Source organism: Platalea leucorodia (genome assembly GCF_965183815.1).
Source record: "Platalea leucorodia genome assembly, chromosome: 10".
Classification (NCBI taxonomy): domain Eukaryota; kingdom Metazoa; phylum Chordata; class Aves; order Pelecaniformes; family Threskiornithidae; genus Platalea; species Platalea leucorodia.
In genome coordinates, this window is record NC_138832.1 from 16917377 (window position 1) to 16941145 (window position 23769).

A 23769-nucleotide genomic window follows, 5' to 3' on the forward strand; every position below is an offset into this window, starting at 1 on the left:
AAGCATCCAGAAAAAGTGCCTTCACCAGAAGCAGCAAGTAGCGATACCAAGAAGTACAGAAACTGTACTGGCCAATGGCAAAGTTTAAAGGTACTCAACAGCCTGACTGTCTATAAACTCGAAGATTGCTTCAGAAAGCACTGAAGTCTGAAGTTTTTTCTCAAGCCAAAAGAAAAGGAAAAATGTATTGCCAATATGGTAATGCCTGGAAGCCATCCAATTCAAGCCAGGATAACTACTAGTCTCATGCATGAATGAAACACACACATAGCTAGACTCCTGGTTTCAAGAAGCCTTTGCAGAAAAGACAAAGTATCTAGAAAATGGTCTCCCCTCTTTCTCTTCTACCCCTTAGTAAGCAAGTGCGACTCAAGCTTCATCACCCTTTTCAGTCCAGCGCAAGAGCTCTCCTGGGGCTGTGGCTCAGTCCACAAGAACAAGCCAAATATTCAGGAACCTGAACATACAAGAGACAAGCTACAGAGCATCATTATCACATATCACAATCAGCTCATCACAGCAGTCGGTAGAGCAATTCAAAAGTGCTCGTTTTGGTTCAAGGGGCAGACTGACACTATAAAAGATTCCTCACAATAGCAATATAATCCCAGAGGGAAGGTCAAAAAAGCAGGCATACTTTAAAGAGTAGTAACATAGGGTAAAGGGATGCATTCAGAACAGCAGTTCACTTCTGAAAGAGGGGAAAATTTGTAATACTTAACTGTCAACACACTTGACTGTTTCCCAAAGACACCCCTCAAAAAAAACATATAACTCTTCGACATCTCTGCAACAAAGGAGACAAGACACACTCCTTTACTCCACCAAATAACAGACTGAACTCCAGGCAATCAGGGTTTCCAAAGGGCTGAACGATGACAGGAAAGCTCCCCACGTAGCATGCAAACTGATAAGTTGTTTGACTAATATTCAGCGTTTCATGGAGCCAAAGCAGTTAAAAGTCTCAAACTTTGGATATACACTGAAAATCCAATCAGCTGGCTAACAGGGAACACTAAAATCACCTTTCAGTAGTTCACCTTCACTAACAAGAACTTTCTTGTTATTCTTTGCTTATCTAATCATTGTGAGGTCAGTTTTTAGATGCCATGGTATAAACAATTGAAAACAATTCTGGATTGTCTTGAGTTTCACTTCTACAAAACAGAACATTTTTACCCCCTGATAGCAGAGAAGCTTTCTTCTATTCTTATACTTTATAAAGCACTTTTTAAGGCTCCTTAATTTCAGTTCAGCTGAAGTCATGTGGAACTGGCACGTCATTCATCAATGTTATTTTTCAATCTACAGTAAACTCCTCATGTACACAGAGCCCAGGATAGAAATAGTTTGTGAAGGTGCTAGCCAAGCAGACTGGATTTTCCCAGTACCATCTACCACTGAGGCATTAATAACATTTGTAGCTTGTTGAAAGCCTGATAGCTCCGAATAGAGCTGGACTTCCACAACTGCTCTGTTAAATACCTTCAAAGGAGGAAAAATTTTCGTGTGATTTGATAAACAGTGACTTTTGCAGACCAGCTTCTAGGGCACCCAGTTTTTCCTGCCCAGGTTTGTTTAGCATTGAGCAGAGTTCTCATACGACGGTAGATGGCAAGGAATGAAAGAGGGAATTTATCAGCAGGAGACAGTGTGCATCTCTGTCCACAGATGTCAGCAGGAGGACAGCATCAAGTTACTGAGCTCCATGCCATCCCTCATGAAAGGTACCACAGAGACAACTCCATATGACATCCAAGAGTGGCAATGCTACATCTCACAGGCAGATGACAACTTCCAATACTGCTCCTTCAACTATTCCCTTGCTGCATCCTTATTCCCTTGTTGTATTCTCATGCCACTTCCCGGTGTGGCATAACACCAAAACATGCAAATGGGCTAAACCAAGCACTTAGAGGAGGCCTAGCCCAGGAGCTGAGGCAGACACAGCTTAGACGAGGCACAAATACAGTTTCAGCTCACTCTTAGATCTCTAGTCTCAGTAAGGATATAGCCAGCTGACCATCATCCACAAGATGACACTTAGACAACAGGATTTCAGAACAGAAACTGGACTGAATTAGGTTCTGTGATTACTAGAGAGAACCCAGCATTCAGCTCCAGGAATACTGCTGCCATTTACCCTAGCTAGTCTCCCTGCCTGCCAGGAACAATGGTGGTTCTGCAGGTTAACATTTTAAAGAAGCCAGTTTTAAAATGTTACAGAAGCCTGAAACGGGCCTGAATTTCAACACTGTGTCCAACTTCTCGCTTCATCAGCTCATTTCAGAAGGATCTTGCTCAAGGGGCCCGAAATCTCCAGGACAGCAGAGAAGCTCAGCAGGGCAAGTCTTCTGCAATGGCAGATAAGTCTATCACTTCTTTAACTATCTAACCACTGATCCGGGGATAATTCACATACTCCGAGCCCAGCTAGAGCAAGATGCTTGTGGTATTGCTATCCGTAGGAGAGGACTGTGTAATAACTCTTCTTTCAGAGTTCAGGTAGCTCCTGCAAGAAGCACTGCAAATACCAATGGTCTCTTTGCAACACAACTGTAAAGGCAAGGCTGAAGTACTCACACCTGAGCCACTCGGATCCTGTTCCTGATGCTACCCATCACCTTTGACAGATGTCATGCCAGGACTTTATTCTCACTTTTAACATTTTTGCTTAAGCCCTGAAGTAGCAGGTATAAGGCAGGTCTGATCGGACAGAAGACAAAGCTGTAAGCATTAGTCCTATCGGCTGATCAGATCATTGCACAGAAGAGAGTTACTTGGAAACTTAACTCATTAGCAACTCCCTGCCTGGTGTTTAAAGAGAACACAATTTAACAGCGTTTTTTTTTCAACTCCTAATTGAGCCTGTCACTGCAATTCTCAGAAAGCTGTCAGTCAGAAAGCAGCTTTCAACAAGCAGCAGTTTCCCAATTTGTGGTCTACAGAAAGGCGGCCAAAGTCATGCACCGTTTTGCAGACACATTTGCAGTCGTGTCTCACATTACAGCTAGCACATAGGCAGTGCTATGTGGGAAGTGTGAGGGTCAGCTAAAAGCAGTTTAGCTCTCTCACCGCCTCCAATACGTCAGTATTACGGCTGCACTGCAGTTCAGAGAGTAAAATTTGTAGGAGACAAAGTTAGCTAAACACAATCAGTTGCTTTGTCCAGATAGTTTACTTTTTGCTGTTTCTTTGGAAAGTTTTATGCTGTTTAAAGATACATCTCTTAGCATTTTAAAGATCACACTCCTTCCTGTGGAATGAACAAATTCAGTAAGTTTGGTGCTCAACCAGTATTTTGTCCTCAAGATCCACAGCATGGAGGCTCAGAGGTATAAAAGAAAAAAAAGCAATGGCACACACAGACTCACCTGTTTCCTGGACTGGGCCCTTGACATCCTGAGTCTCCGAGCAGAATAAAAAATAAAGTAGCCCATGGTTGCTGCTGTGACAATGAAAAACGACACCGAGATGAAGAAGATGGAGTACTGATTCACCCAAGAACCGTGCTTTTTCCCCACTTCGATAACCATAGACACTTTCATGCCACTCTCAATCCGGTGCAAGATCTCCGTGCCTTTCAGGTTGCCGATCATAATTGCAACGATGCTTTCAGCACCTGCAAAGGAGAAGGGGAATCCATGCTCAGTTCCCAGGTGTTGTATAAAAGTCATTGTCTTAGACATTCCAGCTCAAGTGCTAAAGAACAGACTGGAAAGTTTCTAACTAGCATTTGCAGATTCAAAATGAGCTGAGGGAATAAGCGTCATCTCCATGTGCTTGTTCAGCTGAAAGGTATGTCCGATTACCTATGAGCTGCATAAGAGAACCACATTTAGAATTCATTCCTCTCCACAGCACTCCTCACTCCCATACAGGGCACGCGTTGTCATTATTTTAGGCTCAACACTTTGGCGATTTACATTTTAATATGCCTCTCAACTACATGGCGTTAAAAAATCCTATACAGAGTGAGGTCACTAGGGATTGCAGTATCTCCAGGAGCTCAGGGATGCCAGGTACGCAGCCAGTGGCTTAGGGACCCTTCCTGTAATGGATCTGACTCCCTCTCTGCTCTCCTGCTACTTCTTAACATCTCTTTTCCTAAATTTGACAGTACTGTTGAGTACTTTCCCAGACACTGAGCAATTGTTCTGGTTTCAGCTAGGATAGAGTTAATTTTCTTCTTAGTAGCTGGTACAGTGCTATGTTTTGGATTTAGGATGAGAATAATGTTGACAACGCACTGATGTTTTGGTTGTTGCTGAGTAGTGCTTACACCAGCCAAGGACTTCTCGGCTTCCCATGCTCTGCCAGGTGCACAAGAAGCTGGGAGGGGGCACAGGGGGGGCACACCCAAACTGGCCACAGGGCTATTCCATACCATATGGCATCATGCCCAGTATAGAAACTGGGGGAAGAAGGAAGGGGGGGACATTCAGCGTGGTGGCGTTTGTCTCCCCAAGTAACCGTTAGGTGTGATGGAGCCCTGCTTTCCTGGGGATGGCTGAACGCCTGCCTGCCGGTGGGAAGGAGTGAACTAATTCCTTGGTTTGCTTTGCTTGTGCGTGTGGCTTTTGCTTTCCCTATTGAACTGTCTTTATCTCAACCCACGAGTTTTCTCACTTCTACTCTTCTGATTCTCTCCCCCATCCCACCAGGGGGGATTGAGCGAGTGAGCAGCTCTGTGGGGCTTCGCTGCTGGCTGGGGTTAAACCATGACAGCGATCAAAGCCATAGATCAGCCTTTGCTTCTATATTTTCAGAAACAATTGAGAAATGTTTGAGTGAAATTTGGTTGTGAACTATAAATGTCGTTGTGGGTTTCTAATGCAAATTCAGAGGCAAGCAAATATTGAGATGTGCTTGGCTTTTGAACAGTTGGTGGCAGATGGCAAACTCCATCCAGATTTTAACAGCAGATTTCATTTACTCAGTTGAGCATCACGACAAGCCATCAGGGGAACCAAGGGTTCTATGGTAGGATGACATGTCAAGCAACTCTGGTCACCAAGTACAGACCAGAACAAAGCTGCTTTCATTTCAGTGACAAGCAAGCGCTTGAGGACATTTGATACTATTGGCAGGAACTTCAGGCAGTCTCAATATAACAGAGAGGCTCTTAAGAGGAAAAAAAAAAAAAAGGGGGGGGGTGGAGGGAGAAAGAGGGAGAAGAGTAAATTGTCACTGGCCTCTGTCTGAACTAAATACAAGAAAAGTGGATTCGAAGACTAGCCGGTCAGGGGTCTCACTGCATTAAACCATCAGCTGCACAACATTCATAACAGATATTGCATGGTGAAGGCATAAAGGCTATTACAGAAGTGCTATTTTTAGCTAACCTCCCAGCCAAACACTTTTTAATGGGGAAACCAATTTTTTTTTTTCCTCCATTAAGAGAAACCTTATCCAACTTTCAGCTATCAAAAAACTAGAATTGATGTTAAACCACAAAGACTCTCATTTGAGAAAGCGCTTATTAGTTTTCCAGCTTGTTCACATAATGCCTTTGATCCAAGATGGCTAAGCATGATGTCTAGCAACTCTCCTCAGTGTGACTAAACTCATCTTTTATTCAGAAAGCTCCTTGTAATGAGAAGTACATCACACAGAGAAGAGGGGAAAAAAAGAAATTAAAAAAAAAAAATCAGCCAGACTGCAACTACTGTCCTTTATGATGAACTAGGGCTTACACGTCAGTTATAAAATGAGCTGGAGTCAGGTGTTAGGAGCAAGTAAATAATTAAGCATGAGTCAAGTCAGAAGCTGAGACTTACTTTCATAAGCATGGAAGAAAGTGTGGAAGAACAGGCTGTGACAACAAGAAAATAAAAAGCCTGCCAAAAAAAAAAAAGCAAAAAAGCTTGTTCTGCCATATTCCCCTTCACTCCTGCATGTCTCACTAGTCAAATATAGCTTGTGGTTATGCGTAATACAAGATGTAGCGTAGGGATTCCTGTTAATGAAATGTCACCATCAGCCTGCAAAACCACTTCAGCTAAGCCATCAGTTGTGAACAAGTTTTACCCTTAAAGAAAAAAAGTCTTCCATTTTAAGTTTCAGGCTAATCAGTTTACCAGGATGTCATTAGATGACAGTTTTAAGTCTTTGCCTGACACTTTCCCGCCTCCCGCCAGAGATTCCTCTCACCATTTCAGCTCTGCTTTAGACAAACACATGCAAATGGTCAGCTGGTAGCTTTGATACTGGAGCAACAAGGACAGACGTAGGAGAGTGGTCATTTCCATCAGCACCTGCACTGCTCCCCCCCTTGGAGCAAACCCCCACTGACATACATCGGCATCCATCTTCAATATTTTGTAATGCAAACTTGTAGAACCAACATTAATTTCTAAAGCCAATTACAGGTGAGCTAACCTGACACCACATCAAGTTAACCAAATGCCTTGTGCCAACAACAGGGAAAAGGAATCCAGAAATGGCACCTAATTTCTGGCCATCAGTGGCACAGGAGTTCAGTCACTTCAGAATCTCCTTTTGGGCAGGGACCAAACAAGGCTCTGGCACCATCGCACAGAGCTTGTCATGGGTGCATCACCCTTACCTGGCAGAACACAAGGCCGCCTTCGCCTGCCAAGAGGAGATTCAATGGTGCCCTGTTAGCCTGAAGCTAAGATAGAAGCCCACAATCCATGTTTAGGACTACCGCTGTGCTTCTAGAATAAAACCAGCTAGCATCACCCCCACCCAACGCTTCCTGAGCCGCTAGATAGGTCCCATCATGACAGGTACTGAAACATGTTACTGTGGCCTGGACACCACCAACCTGGACAGAGGCTCCTGACGGTGCTTGGGTATCTTAATGGAAACGAGCTATCTGAGCGGACATCTGCAGAGGCGCCTCAAGCATAGCAGCTACCCTGAACCGTCAGCCTTCCCCCCCCAGACTCCAGCAAAGCAAGAGGAAAGTCAATTAGTTGTGCGCGGCAAAGGCCCCACAGAAACCCAAGTTCCTTGCCTAGACGTCAGCTTTTGTGATTCAGGTAAAGCTTTCTGTAACACTTTAAGGGACATTAGAAGGTGAGATTAAGCTGCTGCCTGTTTAGCTAATAATGGGCTCATTGCTAAACAGAAGCAAGACCTGTTTGGTTAAACATTTCCCAGCCTTTCTCCTTTCTCATTTCCTGCGAGATTGGAGAGGGAAAGTTATTCAAGTCTTTAGACAAATACAATCTGCCTCTGTAGATATGGAGCTTTGCAGAAGGTACCTCCCAATTCATAAGGCAGCACGCTGGTCAAAATCTGAAGGATGCTGTTTTGCACATACGGGTTGGCACAGATGAAGCACAAGAACTTAAATGGTTTGTTGGGGTGGAGGAAGAGCTGGGACACAAGCACATTTGGCACACAAGGAGAGTGCATGACTGGGATCAAAGTTTTACCTTCCTGTATCAGGTTTACTTAGATGCAGAATGGAGTTGCATCTATTTATACCAATATAAATTCCTATATTAAACTCTGCCCTGCAAAGACTTTGCTTGTTCTGCCATTACACTTCTGCTCCCTGTAAACATGAAGTTACAGGTTTGGCAATTCAGCAGAGAAATGCAATGTGCGAGAGGTGCACAGAACTGAGTATTAACTTTTGCACAGTAAACACCTGCTTTTTCACATTCATGAAGGGGATTATGGTAATCCAGTACTACTCTTGTGTGCACTACAGATAAGTCTACTTTGAACCAAGCAAATTGTAGGTCCTGAAGAACAGTCACCCCACAATATTTAGCAGACTGCAATGTAACCTAATCAATGCCTTAATAGTAGTCATTTTTAGCTAAAAATCACAATCTGTTCATGCATTAAAGCACATCAAGGCAAGTATTAGATCTTGGGGCCAACCAAATACCCTGCTTCAAAACAAGGTATGGCAAAGCATTACTTACCTGATTCAGGTTAAATATACACAATGTACAGGATAACCAGAACTTTAGCTCTTTGAGCCACCACATATGACTAAGTCCCAGATGAGTAGGCCCCTATGTACCATTGCCAAGTATGGTGGGACTCCATGGCATACCTCAAGGCAACACTTGCATTGCAGATCCATGCTAGAGCACAGCGTTGATACCGCCACAGTCGCCGTATCTTGCACGGCTATCAGCATAAACCCCCTCATCTTGCACAGCTATCAGCATAAACCCCCTTCCCACAGAAGCAGCTCGGAAGAGCTGTCGCAGCGTGTTCAGGGTGAACAAAGCTGTAAGCCGATTCCCACAGGAGGTGGGATTTTCAGGCATGCTCAATTTTTTTTCCTTCCTGCCCCATGCAGGTGAAGGAATGAGAAGCCCTAACAGCTTAGAAGCACAACCTCCTTCCCAGGCATATTACAAGTACAATTACAACTTCTAGAAACACTATGAGCAGGTTTCTCTGGGTGTTACAGTGATTTTTTTTTTTTTTAATGAAAAGGGAACTGGTTTTCCATAGATATTGATTATTAACATCCAGTAATGAGCATTCCTTTCTCACATCTCTGTTGGGACCTGTTGAAGATGTCCACCCTTTCAGGCAGTTATAGTACAGCTTCCAGGTGGTCTGGAGTTCACAAAGCATCAAGGAGATTCAGAGATTAAGGAATGCACTGGGGTTTGCAGTAATTAGAGGCTACATGACTGAAGGCTTTCCGCCCAGCCCCTAAAACTCACTACTGTTAAAGCCTTTCTATGAATACAGAAAAAGAAAATAAAACTTTAGAAGGGAGCTACACTAGCACTGCAGGTGAAATAAATACAGCAAGTAAGACTTAAAAGCCAGAGACTACAGCCGCTGCATGCCAACTTACAGGGAAGTTCTGCCCACAGGAGACTCTGCAATGGTGACACTGAGCTCGTTCCTGGTCTTGACTTGAAGTCTGTGCTACTGAGGAGCATGGGAAGGCCCCAGAGGCCCTCCAAGCACAGCTGCTAGCTATGTGTGTAAACATAACAGGCAGATTTCCTCACCTGGGATGAAAGTTGAATGCTACCTTAACCATAATTAAAATTTATCCCTCGCGTCCTGCATCTCCAGCCTTGCAGTCGAGCCACTCACCGCACGAGAGCATCACAACAAGTACAGGGCACTGCCGAAGCTTCACCCACCGCTGCTTTCACAGCAACCACCCCTTCAGAGACAGCTTTGGTAACCAAACCTTCCCCTGAGGGGAGCCGGGTGTTGCTATAGCAGTGTGTTTTCCAGGGTAAAATCCAGCCTTCTGGACGCTCCGGTGCAAGCTCCTACAAGTTGAAACCACTCCACGCGCGGCGGCCAGAGCCCCAGAGCTCCAACCAGTTTGAAGTCAAACTTTGCTGTTGCACTTTCAGATCTTTGCCTTTTCTTCCAGACGTTTGAAAAAAAAGAGAAAACCTTGCCCCTGTGTTAATCTTAACATAGCTTTTGCATTGGGCATTTAATAAAACTGAAGCACAGCCTAGAAAGGGGAAGAGAGCACCTCCAGTAATTTAAATCTCTGCTGTGTTAGCAAAGCCCCCTCAAGTTATGAAGGCCATATTTAACTTTCCCAGCTAATTAACTGCCAGAAAACAAGTTCAGTTTTAAGGAAACCTTTTTCAGCATTTAAATTTAAGGGATCTTTATTGCAATACCACATTTCTTATTCACCACTTGAGTTTCATAACCAAGAAAACCGAACTGGCTCAGACTGCTAACCACAACACCAGCGTTACAACTGTACGCTGTTTTCTGGTGCAGCCCGTTTTAAGGTCTAATATACTAGTACCTAACAGAAAACATCATCTGCCTTCAAAACTTAAGCAAAAACTTCAGTTAGGAAACTTGCCATCTCTGCACCCTTTCCCCTCCTCTACCACTGACTTTGATACCCCATTTAACACCACAGAGAACATTAATTCAACCTAAGAGAAATATCTAACATTTTCTCTGTGCAATAGTCTGAGGTGACACTGACAAACGCAGTGTATGTTTTTCCGACTCTTGTGAGGCCCTGGCAAAGCTTTTTGCAGTGAATAATTAACTTGCAGCTGTTTGACAGCTTTGCATGTCATGGAAGCCAACTCAACAACTCCAGCTCCAAGTCAGCTCCTCTAGCCTCACTTAAAATTGGTTTCTCAGCTCGTTCAGGCATCGAAACCATTTTGCATTGTTTGAATTTGCTTTAAACCAACCAAATTCAGCTTCAGTTAAGTCATGAAAGACCCCTTCATTTCAGTTTAAAGGCCTCAGTGTAACCTAGGGAAATTTCTATAAATCTTTATTTTCTCGGATGGCAAAGCCAAACCCCTCTGATGTCTCTATCACCATTTACCAAGAACAGGCTGTAAAACAGTGTTATGGGACCCCTTCCCCTTTGGGAGCCGACCTAGCTACAACATGGTTTGGTGAAAACATTTGAGGAAGGCAATAGTTTTGCAGGCATTTTTAAGTAAGAAGGTATAAAACATGATAAGCAGGCAAATTATTTCAGAACAAGGGAAGAGCTAGCATGCTGCACACAAGCTCCAACATTTCAGATCCCGTAATTTTTTCCCCCCCTTTCTGAAAGTCCAAAGTTCTGCATCCTCTTTAAGCAGAGTGAAATTAGGTGCCCAGAGCCTTGCCGGTATTGTTTCACTTTGCCCAGAGCGCGCCTTGGGCAACCAACGTATCTGCCGCGGCCTCCTCTCCCCGGGAACTCGCCCTGCGCCTTGCCCAACGCTTCACTCGCGTATACCCGCAAACAGTCCTTGCTCCTGCTGGCATCAGCAATCCATTTCAACCATATTTTAACCTAATATCCAACCAAGACTCAATTTTCCTTAGGATTCAACTGGGGGTGTTAATATTGAAGAGAAACAGTTTCACAGAAGCCACTGGAAGGGGAAGGGAAGGAAACAGTACAGTAATTCTATCTGAAAGTTAAACATTATCTTTCCCTGTGTAGAAGGGGTTTTGTGACAGGCTAGCCATGGCTAGCCGATTGGAAGTTGCTTAATATCACAGTGGCAGAGCAAGTCCAGATAAACTAAGAATTTTTTTTTTTTTTAAAAAGATCACATTTTTTTGTTTTACAAAGGAATTAAACAGCAATTCAGCAGACAACCAACGAACCGTTTCCTCTGAATGCTTTAAGAGGACTGAGAAATGAAGGATGCAATTACTAACAGAATAAAGGCTGCAGGCATTCTGCTACAGCTGAGTAACTTCTGCCAGAGAACTACTACAGGATGAAGGATTTCATTTTTAAAAAGCTTGCATGATTTTGCAGAGAAGTCTTCAGAGAACGTGGTCACACAAGAACTGTTCAAAGTACCACAGCAACAACCCATCACACCCCCCTTCCGCAGCTATAGAAAGCCCCAGCTGACCACCACGTAAGCCACGTGCTCAGAAAAAGCAGAATGGAAGAAATTACTTTTGATTTTGATTGCTTCACATACAAAAAGAAGAGCAAAAAGCAGACTGCAGAGTTTGAATTCTCAAGGAAAGGACAGGCTCTCCTTAACCACAGCAGAATCACTATATGAAGACTCTTTAGGGAGATGAAATACAAACCCTGGCCTTGGTCAGATGGTGGCTGGACCTTTGCTTTAATCTACGTGAGATGGTGCCTGCAGCACAGAAGATCAGCACTAGCTGTGCCTTCAGCCTTAGTCAAAGGAGCCAGTAGTATTCCCCTGGCATCCCTCCAACCCCCAACATCAGCAAAAAGGCATGAGGAGATCAAGCCACCTCCTGTACTTTAACATGAAAGACACTGTCATTGACTCTCCAACAATTTCCTACCAGATTAGCACACCTGGCTCTTCAGGCACGTAGGAAGACTACTTAACATACTATCTTTCAGGTTTAGAAAAAAAAAAATGTAAGACATAGAATTTTGAATATTGCTTCTCTCACTGTACTGAAATAGTAAGAAACGGGATTTCTGATGGTTATCAAACCAGCTGGTACGAGTTTCCTCTGATCTATTACAGTAGAAGGGAAAATAAACTAACAGCGTACACAGACTGAGCCAATATCACCGACATGATGTAATTCTCCTGGGATGAAAGGCCAGCGCTGCACACAAAAGCCATTGTGCCTCAGCACCATGCTACGGACGCAAGGGCTCTACCCAGCCTCGGAGAAGTGTTAGGAAACCAGACGCCTGCACGCTAGCTCTGCTCTCGTCAATGGTACAATGTTGACAAAAAAAGTAATGATTGCTCTCATCCACATGCACAAGTCTTGTCAGGAAGGCAGATCTGACCAAGCAGCACCTATCCCAGCACTCATCCTCCACTGCAGACACCGTCAGAGGAAACTCATCCTCACGCCTTTATTGCCCTGCCATAAGCTCGCCCCTTTGCAAGGGCGGAGGCTGACAGAACTCTCAGTTCCAGGAGCAATTTAAGCCTGGATAAGCTGACTTGTAGGTAGGCTTGTCCTTCCCCCTTCTCCTGCTCTGCCTGCTCTCCACCCCAAACATTACCTGGCACCAAGATAAAAGAATTGCTCACTTCCAGGCTACTTTGCAGTTATTTAAAGCAACAGCCCCTTACGACCCCAGCTTTTTGACTGAACTGTCTTCTTGCTCACGCTATCACCTAAGCTTAATGAAATCTACTTTCGGCTTGCTTTACTTGGCAGCTGGCACTATGCCTGATCTCTTCCTCCTCAACAGACAAGTCTTTCAAGCTACAGAGGTAAACATTCAACAGCAAGACACTTGGAAAAAGTTGCAAAAATTGGCAGGAGTGCTCAGCAGTAGGAAGCAATAGGCAGAGCTTTAAAAAGAAAAATAAACAAACAAAAAAGGGGTGGGGGAGCATTACAGAGAAATTTAAAGATGAGAGCAAGCCTTAGAAGATCCTCAGCATGGTGAGGACCAAAGAGAGGGAAGAAGAGAAACCCCCTGCTAACTAGTGGCGGTGTTGCGCAAAACTAACGCCTATTTTGGAGAATTCATGCCCACAGCAGTCCTTGCCTGGAGACACATACCACCATACGCTCTTCACCAACGCTACATTTATTAACAGGACTATGCTGCTTGGGAACTACTGCCCATGTTTGTCTAGGGAGACCCTTCGGTGAGGCTGGCCTCCAGATCGGTCACCCACCAGTTAGCGTGGATAAAGACAACTTCCACATTAGGAAGCGTGGGGAGACTTTTACCAAACAGGCTGGGTGTCTAAAGGAGCACATCAATACCAAATGTAGTTTTACATGACGTGAGTTTCCATGGGTCCCCAGGGGATACTGGAGGTGGAAACCAACCCACACTCTAATCAAATAGCATTAAAAGTTATTATTTGCCAAGTGAATCCAACAATTATCAGTTTTTTTCTTTTCTCCCCCCCCCCCCCCCCCCCGAGCCTGTAAGATTTATGTAAATGCTGCCAGGCCCTAAATCTTAGAACATTTAGAACATGAAATCATCCTTTAAAACAGCAGCCAAGACAGTATACTTATTAAGGGCACTGAGATGAATGAGACCTGTAGGGCAGCTCTCTTTACTCTTGCAAGGGCTACTGGCCAAACAGCACGTGAAGTATCATCTTTCAATCTAGCAAACAGCATCTAAAACGCTCTGGAGAAAAAGTGATCAACATTCACTGAAGAATTTTCATTAGGGAATTTACTCAACAGCTTTTAGCAGTTTTGATTTAGTAAATACATTGCTCATCCTCTTCAAATGAGGTTGAGCTCACAGCTAATATCCCTTGCTCTCAACATACTGGTAGCAGCTAAGTGCTCACTGGAAACAAGTTTGAGAAAGCTAATGATAAAATAATGTAAGTCAGCACAGTGTAAGGCAGAAGGCATCTGTGCAGAAAGACGACGGGTCACATTTGATACAGTGGGGAACAGTGCTGAGCCCAGCCGCTGTTTGCTCACTGGCACGTTCAAGACTGGAGGCAAACAAGCGCCGCTGTTGTTTTAGGGCCACGTGTCCCACGCGATGGAGCCTCTGCTACCACAGCTGTCACTTAGGATTTTAATTCCTCCTTTCACATTTCAGCAGCCCAGTAAACCCAAAGAGCAAGGGCACTTCACAGACCTGTTCCAGGCTATATAAGGGTTGGTGCCTACTCTGCAGTTTTCCATGGCACAGAGGTACCTAAATTAGACCAAAAAGAGCAAGGGCAGGGATCAGAAGTTGCCAGTAGCACCAATTAGTCTGTCCTGCTTCTCAGTGCCTCTCACGCTTGCTCACAGATCTCTGTGCTGTGGGCAACCCCCACTCCCTACCGCAGCCCCACCATACCCTGCAGGTGGGAGATCAGGGTCGTCAGCCAGACTCCGCGTACCCCAGTCAGTTATCTGAATGCCACTACGGCTGCAACATTAATTTACTCTAAACCAGGCAGCCAAGAGAACTGAATTAAGCACATAAAGACAAAAGCTGCAGCCCATGCACATCAAATAGCTGTTCTCAGATTCAAAGAGCTACAAACTCCAGGTAATACACACTGCAAATACCATCCAGGCATAGTGGATCCATTCAAGTTCCTTCTCAAGGAGGAGCTGCTGGTAGGAAAGGCCAAATAATCTGCAGAGGCTCACCTGGCCGTGGCCAGGGAACACAGGAGAGCAAGTATCATTACTTAGACCTTGCATCCTCATTCCTCACCTCGAATGTGCTCAGCACAAGTCTTCGCTCACTGCAAAGGAGAGGTGCACTATTGGTTTACACAACATTTACAAAGCATCAGCACAGCCTGCCGTGGGATTACTATTCGGTCTCAGTCTTTAACAGGAACAGTTTTACAGGTCACATCAGCCTTTTAATCTCATGGCAAAGTTTTAGCTTGTTTCTAAAGATCATGGCTCACACAAAGTTGGAGCAGAGCACAATTATACACTTGTGCCATACTCCATTTCCTCTCGGCATATGGAGATTAGCCTTCACCTCAGTGAAATTCCTGCAGAACAAGTTAAGTGGCAGTGCTACATATTTAACCTTTCCTTCCCCTGTCACCCACTGATGCAGGTTTACACTTGAACCAGATCTTGTTAGCCTGAGACACGCTGTGACGGTTTTTGCCGGAATTATTTAGCTGTGTTCCCCCAGAATAAGCCCTCTGCAGATCGGGTGATGTGCTTCTCAAGGCGAGAGCTGCACAACACGAGAGCAACCAAAGAAAGCGATCACAATAGCTTTCTGACCTGCAAAGAATCCTTCTTCCCCAGCTGCCGGGAAATACTTAACATCAAAAAACACTTCCCGGGGTTACCACCATACCCTGACACCACAGCCGCCTAACAGCCTGGTTCTATCGTAAGCCAAGGTCCACCTTTAAAACAAACCAAATCTTGTCGTGCACTTTTTTACCCACAGGCTGCTGTTTTTCTCCAATCAAATGTCTTTTTCAGAAGGTCAATACAGATTACAGAGAGGTGCAATTACAAGCACACAGAACTGTACTTTGAAACTCTGCTCAGCCTGCCACAGAGTGGTACCATCTTCTTAAAATAAAGCACAATTATAACTCAAGTTTGCTAGTTGATATGGTTTTGTGCTTATAAAAGTACAAAGTAAATATTACTCTGGACTCCATTAAATCCTTGACATTCTATGTGTTAGAGAGGATTAGGCAGGACTTGATCATATCTGATTTGGCTATTTATTGCATTCTGTTGTTTTTATTGCCAGGGTGGTTTTGGGTTTTGTTTTTTGGGGTTTGTTTTGGTTTGGTTTTTGTGGTCGGGGGGGGTGGGGTGTTTTGTTTTGTTTTTTAAAAAAAGTTGGCACACTAAAAAGTTTCCACACAGAGCACTGATATAAGCAATAAAGAATTCATCAGACTAAACATGATGACTATAAGAAAAGAAGCCTCTGGAAGCAGGATAACCAGGACAAACACTGCTGTCAAGTACAGGCACATTTAAGCCTCTCAACAAGAAAGTTGCTTCAAAAGCCAAGCTTGACAGTCCAGAAAAAGGTACTCTGTACTTTTAGATAGCTTCTGTTAATAACTTTGTGTTCTGTTGCTACCAAAGTTCTGCACAGAAAAGCATGTTGTGCCATACGTTTCATCAAAGCCCACCCGCGGGGACCTTCCTTCTCGGCCAGGCGGACGACAGCTCCCATGCCCTGCTGCAGAGGAGAGCCCTCAGCGCAGGCAGGAGATGCCACCCCAGGCACTTCAGGAGCTGGGAAAGCCCTGAGGCTTAGCTCCCTCTCGCCGCAGCACAGCCACCTCCTGCTACTTCCCACTGCCTCAGCTCGGAGGAAGTACTCGGCCTCATTTGGTTTCACTTGACGGCATACGATGGCCCAGTTCAAGCAAAAATTAAGCCAGTTAGGAAATGCAGATTGTGAAGTCGCCTTTAGCACAGCTACAGCCGTTACAGCAACAGCAGGAACCGCAGCTGCACAAAAACCAGTCTTCAATGAGCAGGGCTACCTTCACCACTGCCTCCAGAAGAGTTAGAGCACCCAGTGCCACCACTGGAGGCCAGAAGACGAGACCCATCCCAAAGCACAGCTCAGCAAAGGGCAACATGACCAGCTCTTACCCCTTACATTTGAGCTCAGCCTACAGCACTACACCTCATCAGCATTATAAAAGGAATATCCCGCACTTGGCAAAACGAATGAGTGATTACTTGCAGCTTGCTTCCTCTTGGCTGTGCTTCTTTGAAAGCCTGCAACGTTTGTCAAGTTTGATGGGGGAGCATTGGCTCCCAGCAGGGGCACAGGGCAGGGGCGGCCCAAGCACGGCGTGCCACCAAAGCCCCCTGCGCAGAAGGAATAGCATCGCTGTGGGAAGCGGTGAGAACAGGGACTCACAGATGACCACGACAGAAAAAGATAACTCAAGTGCAGAGAGGAAGGAAAGGGAGGGTGGAACAGGAGAGAAAGTGAGGGACTAAAACAAGGACAAAGAATAAAAGCAACAGCAGCAACAAGCTCAGCCCAGTAATTGTGCTAGGACATGGCAAGGAGGAGTCATGCAGATGAAATAAGCGGTTTGACAGAAGCTGTCTTCTCCGAGAAGTCCCTGTCCTGTTTGTCTACAGTTCAGCCGGCAAGTTTCAACATGCCCTCAAGCCCGCAACCCATCACGCAGGATAATCAGGACAGCTAGAGCCACTCTGACATAAATCCCTCAGCAGAAAGCTTAGAGACAGCATGGGGAAGGATGGAGCTGCTCTCGGGGCAGACGGCTCATTTCAAGAAGCGGCTCCTAGCAAGATTAAGATCCTGTAGGTCTCCCAGCAGCCAGGATGGCGGAGGGGGCAGGAGCACATACACCTTCCCTCAAGAACAGGTTCAGCAGTGACCTACCCAGGTCAGCAGTGCCAAAGGAGCTCCTCTGAGAGCAGCAGGATTGGGCAGGCACACAGTGAACAGGGCTCCGGGCAGGGATGCTATGGTCAGTTCAGCAGGAGGAACTTGCCCAGCAATAGCCCCATCTCGATAGCATTTGCCAGCAGATTATTTGATTATATAAGAAAGCTCTGACTCAGAAAGGCCAGAGCCCATCCAGATTGTATGTTTTAAATTCTTAAAGCGGAGTACAGACAGTCCTACAGCCCATTAAGATTGCATTCAATGAACGTCCAGAGGCGGCTACTGTTCCCTTGCCTCACCTCCACTGCTAACAGACAGAAATCCCCTCCACCCCTCATCAGAGGGGTGCTGCAAGGATGTAATTATTTTTCAAACCAGTCAAAGCTTTAAGACTCAGCATTCATTTTCTCTGTTGTATTTCTCTCCAGAAGACATGGCTTCCCCGAGCAGAGCCAGTTAGCCGAATACCAACGCACCCGTGAGATGTGCGCGGCGGCGATCCAAGAGCGGAGGGCTGGGCAGAGCCACCACAGCCAGCTCGCCCTGCCCCGCCGCAGACAGGGCACCCGCTCGGGCTGGTACCAGAAGGCAGTTACACTGCTTTCAGCCTGGTGTTTCTCAGAACACACTAGCCTGAAACACAGCCAAATCTCATTCTTAATTTAAAGATGGGCAGTTCAGAAAAAAAAAAAAAAACAACACTGCTGGCAAGTAGGAGGCTTTCTATAGTGAGAGGAGAGAGGCGCTGTCATCAGCCTCTGCAAAATGGAAACAACCTTTAAAGGGCTTTAGCTACTTGCATTGGAAGGGGCATTTTGCTGGTGAAAAGTTACCTATGGAAGAGTCTCATACCTGCCTGTTTCTGAGCTGGTTCGCCTGCAGACATGGGGAAACACTGTGTCCGAGCGTGGAAACCCAGCCTATTTCAGAGCTGAGGTCTACTCCATAGACTTTGCAGGCTTTAAAAAAAAAAAGCCCAGCATCCATCAGCTCCAGGCAGCTACCTGGTCATGCCAGAAACCCAGGCAAACCAGAGACGCTCTTCCCACCCTCACCCCACGCACACCTGCGGCCAGCACCCAGCCCACCCAGGCCAGAAAGCTCAGGCGGCCGCCTGCTCGCCCTCAGCCCGCAATAGCAGCCTCGGCTATCAGACATCGTTACTCATTAATCAGAGAATATTCAACAGCAGCAGCGCCTTGAACAGGACCGGCTAGTCCGGGCAGAAACTCTTCTTGTGCAGAAGAGCCAGAAAGGAATTCCAGCCTCCTACTGAGCACCAAAGCTGGGTATGTCCCGGGAGGGCTGCACCGGCTGGGGGTTAACCCCACGACGTGCCCCGTTCCCGCACCCTGCGGAGGGGAGGGAAGGGGCAGCGGCCAGCGCAGGGACCCCCCTCCTCCCCAGGCTCCCCCCTCCCAGCAGGCCGGCTCCTCACCGTGGTGGGACATGGGCAGCACGTCGTTACCGGTACCGCGGTAGTTGTAGATGACGGCGGCGGCGGCTCCGCGCTCGGCGGCCAGCCGGATCTTGTCGGCGAAGGAGCAGCCGCCGCCGCGCTGGATGAGGGCGAGCCAGCCCGGGGAGCCGCCGCCGCCCGGGGGGGCCCCGCTGAAGTTGGTGCGGGCGCTGCAGGCGTTGAAGGAGTCGCGGCCGTCGGGCAGCACCAGCACCCCCGCGGCCGCCTGCACCGGCGAGTCCTGCCCGTACAGGCCGCTCTCGCTCGCCTCCCAGCCGCTCCGGTTGCGGTCCGAGCCGTCCTCCCACGACACGTTCAGCCAGGCGGTCCACACCGCCGCCGCCGCCCCCCCTCGGGGACCCGGCGGCGGGGCGGCGCAGAGCAGCGCGGCCAGCGCCAGCAGCGCGGCCCCCGACGGCATCGCGGCACGGCTCGGCTCGGCGCGGCGCGACACGGCACGGCGCGGTCCGGCCCCGCCGCCGCCGCAGCCTAAAATCGCCGCGGCCCCGCCGCCGCCACCGCCCACGGGGGAGGAGCGGGGCCGCCCCCGCCGCGGCACGCCCCCCCCCCCCCCCCCCGCGGGAACCCCGCCGGGAGTCCCCGGCCCCGCCGCCCGCCCGTGCCCCGCCGGCATCGGGGGGTGCCGGGGGGGTCCCCGTGGCCCCATCGCCTCCCAGGGCAGCGGGTCGCCCACCCCAGGTGGCGTCCCGGGGGGGTGCGGTGGGTCGCCCACCCGGATCGCCTCTCAGAAGTGACGGTTCCTCCTGGCATCGCCTCTCAGGGGCGACGGGTGACCCCCGGATCGCTCCCCGGGTCGCCGCCCTCCGTCGCCTCCCGGCACAGTGGGCGACCCCGCGGCCCGCCCCAGTGCCCGCAGCGGACAGAGCGGGGGGGTCCCAGCAGGCCTGCGGGGACCCCCCAAGGGGCCAATCCCCCCAAGGGGCCGACCCCACAGCAGCCCTGAAGCCCAGCAGCACCAGCACCCGGCGCCCAGCCGTGACCCAGCCCACCTCGCACCGTGGAGTTAATATCTGCTGAACGCTCAGCAGCGTGGGGCATCAGTCCTGCCTGAAATCGGTTTATAAAGGACAAGGCTAGCTGCGTTAACTCGCTGCCCGTTGTTCTCCGTGGCATCAGACGTACGCTATAAACCTGCCACTTGAACCAAAACCACCTTTTTCTATTTATGTATTAGTTGTGCTTGCATAGTTAATTATTATTCGATCTATGTATCTGGCAATGAAAAGTCACGTGTCTTCAGGGCTCTGCAGTTACTTTTTGGGCAGCCAGTTTGCATTCAGAAGTCCCTTGCTCCGGCGCATACACATTTTTGCTAGGTTGTCCCGCATCGGGCAGCGTGGTCAGAGTGCTTGCAGAATCGCTGCAAACGTGAGCATGACATGCTACAGAGCCCCGCCAGGGGATTTGAGGCAAAAAAGGAAGATAACAGGAGAAACAAGAACATTTCGAGCTCCCCTTCTCCACAGAGCCGCTCTTCTGGTTGAGAGGCCCTGCTCCTATCAGCTGCCCTGCAGGAATTGCCCCCGGCACCGGGAGCCACTCAAACACATTCCCAAATGGCCATGTGTCGCTACACGCCTGGATGGGAGCCCATCATTTGGAAAGGATTATTCCTGTGCAGTGATTACACGGCACAAGATCAACGGCTGCCTATGCAATCGCCAACAAAATTAGTGTAAACACAGAGTTAAACCCTTTCTGATACGAGTCGGCACCGCTTTGTTTTTAACACAGGCTTTTGGCTGATTCTAAATCCATGTGGCTGATAACCGATAACTCGGCGTCAATCTGTGGCGCACATTTTCCTCCACTGGCACCCGTGCTAAATGCGGGACACCGAGCGTTACGCAGCCAGCCCTGGCTCGGGTTTGAATGGCTACCGGAGCGCCGGGGCTTCGAGACCAACCCGCTCCGCCCGCGCCCACCCTGCCAGCACGGCACCTGCCGGCTCTTGTAGCTCCGTAGCACAGGGGGATCAGCGTTTGGTTTTGCTGCTGAAATAGCAGAGTGCAGAGGAGGTAGTGAAGAGCAGGTGAAGCAATTTGCTAAAGATCAATATTGCTAAACATACAAAGCTTACTGAGGGAACCCTTTCGTCCTAACCTAAACAAACCTCTCATTTTCTCATTCCACATCTAAGTAGACAACTTATTTCCACAGTAACATCCCTAGCTATAGTAAGAAGTGTATCTGTAAGCAGAGAGACATGGGTTTGTTTTGAAACCTGTTGCATGTAGGTGCAGGGAACAACTTAACAACACCCTGAAAATACAGCCCAGCTTTATGCAATGGCCAGCAGCCAAACTGCTCAGCTTCAACTGCCTCCAAAGCTTTAGGGATATTTAGCTCTGGCGTTTTCACCGAGACAAAACTGGACCAAAGACAAAGATTGGCACCTCCTCGGGAGACAAAACTTCCTATAGTTCTGGGGATTTTGAGTAGAAGGCTTAGCCACAGTCTCTATCACTACCATCCATTACGGTTTGTAACGTGATTATAACAAAGCAACAGCATGGGTGCGGCTGTTGCGGGTGCGGAGGCATTTCTGCGGGAGCCGAGCGGCTGGGCGCGGGCGGCTCTGTGCCGGGGCACAGCCGCTCGTCAGCTCCAGCCTGGCCTTGGGTGGTAGCAACCAACTTCACTGCCCTTCGGCAACTGTTGGGAAACGTGCACGCGGTCCAGGCTGCTGCCTGGTGGCAAAACGTCCACAACGCATTTGGTAATCTCACCAAAATAAACATGGAGCCTAAACTTGAGCTTCTCACCGTGCAGCGCAGAGAGTGATAACACGAAACAAAATTGCATCAACAAATGTGATGGCGGACATTTCGCTGCCATGGCGTTAGTTTGGTACCAAGTTTCTGACTCCTTGCTCAGGCAATGTTTCTGCTCGCTTGAAAATAACCGAGTAAGCAAACAGCAGGCACAAACAGAAAGCTTGTTCGCTGTGGTCGAGGAATTTCTCAGGCTGGCAAAGCAAAGGAAGTCGAGAGTTTGTATTGGGGCAAAAACGCGGCCGCCTGTGCTGACGGCGGTCAGTCCTTCCGAGTAAGGGCTGGGAGACACCAGCCTTGCTTGGCTTGGCAGGGAGGCCACTTGCAGGAGGCCAGCGGTCCCTGGGCATCCCGGCACGGCCAGCGGCTCCTCCGGGCCGGCACAACTGTGAGGAGCTGGCTGAGGTGGCTGGGACAGCGGCAGAGCGCAGAGGGACACCGCAGCAGGGTTACAACGATATGTTTTAAAAACAGCATGCCAGTTATACCTATTTTAAGCTGCATATCTCACATTGAGAACTTTCTGGGCTCTCATTCATTAAATCTTCCAGAATGATCATTAATAAACAGATCTGCAGCCTTACTGAAGTGTATCCTTTACTCGTGTTTGAAAAATATGGTTCGTCTGATGGCTTTCAGCTCAGTTGCCTGTAAATCACAGCAGAAAAGGTGGGTATTGAGTAGCAATTAAAAATTGTCACTGCTACCAGGAAGCCTGGAGGGACCAGGCAAGAGGCTGGCAGGCTGATAGGGGTTTTTTTTTTGCTGGTTGGGGTTTTTTTTTTCCCCTTTACATAAAAAGCTGAGATTTTATAGTTTGGGGAAAGCACATTTTGTTTTGGAGAAAGAGGCCAGACGTTGCAGGGGCTGTGACATGTACTACAACGCATGAACAAGTAGCGCAACTTACCTCTGCTACATTTGTTTGTGAGAGCTTTCCAAAAGGCTCTGAAATTAAACGCACTGTAGCCCATGATGACTGCAGATGTGACAATGATAGGGTAAGCAGCATTCATGGCCTCTCACAAAATCAGAAGCAGAATTACATCTAAAATAGGTACAGCACGAAGGCATTTCTGGCACAGATCTGATCTTTTGAACCTTAAAAGATTTTTATTATTTAAAAACTTACGCTGTGTAATTTCGCTTTTCAGTTTTTCCCCATGGCTACTGGTGGAGGCTCTGAGAAGTTCAGAAAGTAGGGCATGACTTTCAGATAAACAAAGTGAAATCCTGGGAACGCTCTCACTGCTTTCTGCAGGGATGGACCCTAGCATTATCTGGAGCTTTATCTTATTTGAGTAAATATTTAAACATCTTTTTTCAAGATAAAAAATTGTGTATGCTAAATATTGCTTTTTAACGTCAAGCCAGATCACTTGGGGCGTCTTGCTGATGAGAGACCTGTACGTTTATGTCCTTCAAAACTGCATTTATTTCTCATTCAAGTACCCAGCTCCGGGTCTCTGCCTTTGGAGGAAAGCTCACAAGGACACAAGAAATCTCTGTTAGGGCAAAGCATTACAGGAGCCGGCACCGAACCCTCCAAGCGCTGCGTATAGATCTGAACCGTGTCTCTGGGCCTTCTGCCCTCAGCAACGAAATGGAAAGGAGAAGCACTTATGAAAATGGAAAAAGCAATCAAAAGAAGTACCATAAAATGAAACCCAGGACTGAATGTCATGGGACAAAAAAAAATCCATGAACAAACGTTACCCTGAATCACAAGTTAAAGACAACAGATGTTGCATTTCCTCATCCAAAACTAGCTCGTGTCCATGACCGGCAATGGAAGGGGCTTGGGCAGGTGACTTGCTCCAGAGTAGACAACGGTGTGGGCTACAGCATCCCAAGTTTTTAAGCTAGCTGAAAAGAAGTTAAGGTATGGGAATGGAGCTTTGCAGCCCTTTGCTGCTTTACAAAGAGGACAGGCTCAGGCCGGAGGAGGCGTGGAGGCTGGAAACCTCCCCACCTCCTGCCTGCGGGGCTCGGGAGCTTCCAGGAGAAGCTGAGGCGATCCTTGTGACTAGATGCAGAAGACACACGGAGGTTGCCAGTTCCAGCTAAGTTTTATTATGAATCTGGGAGCTTGTTTGGCTCTAACACAACTTGGAAACTCCAGCCTGCAACTCTCTGTTCCCTGGACATGGAAAAATAAGTGCGTCAGATCGCCCTGCATGCTGGCACCGAACACTTTCCCTCGGCCAGCCAGATGTGCGCAAGAGTCCCCGGTGCCAGGGAAGCAAACATTGTGCCTCCGTATTTCTGGCACC

General features: G+C 47.7%; 1 protein-coding gene across 2 annotated transcripts in view; it reads right to left on the reverse strand.

Moving 5' to 3' along the window:
* The window catches only part of RNF128 (ring finger protein 128), a gene marked incomplete at its 5' end in the record, with an annotated part of 39702 nt that overhangs the window by 10450 nt on the left and 5483 nt on the right, over positions 1–23769 (reverse strand). Inside the window, 2 exons of one of the 2 annotated variants that reach the window (XM_082323502.1) lie at positions 3375–3622; positions 18681–19122. In XM_082323502.1, coding sequence (XP_082179628.1) covers positions 3375–3622; positions 18681–19122 — 690 coding nt within the window. Of the gene's footprint in view, positions 1–3374; positions 3623–18680; positions 19123–23769 lie in introns of those variants that run through there. The other variant, XM_082323503.1, reaches the window with a different exon arrangement.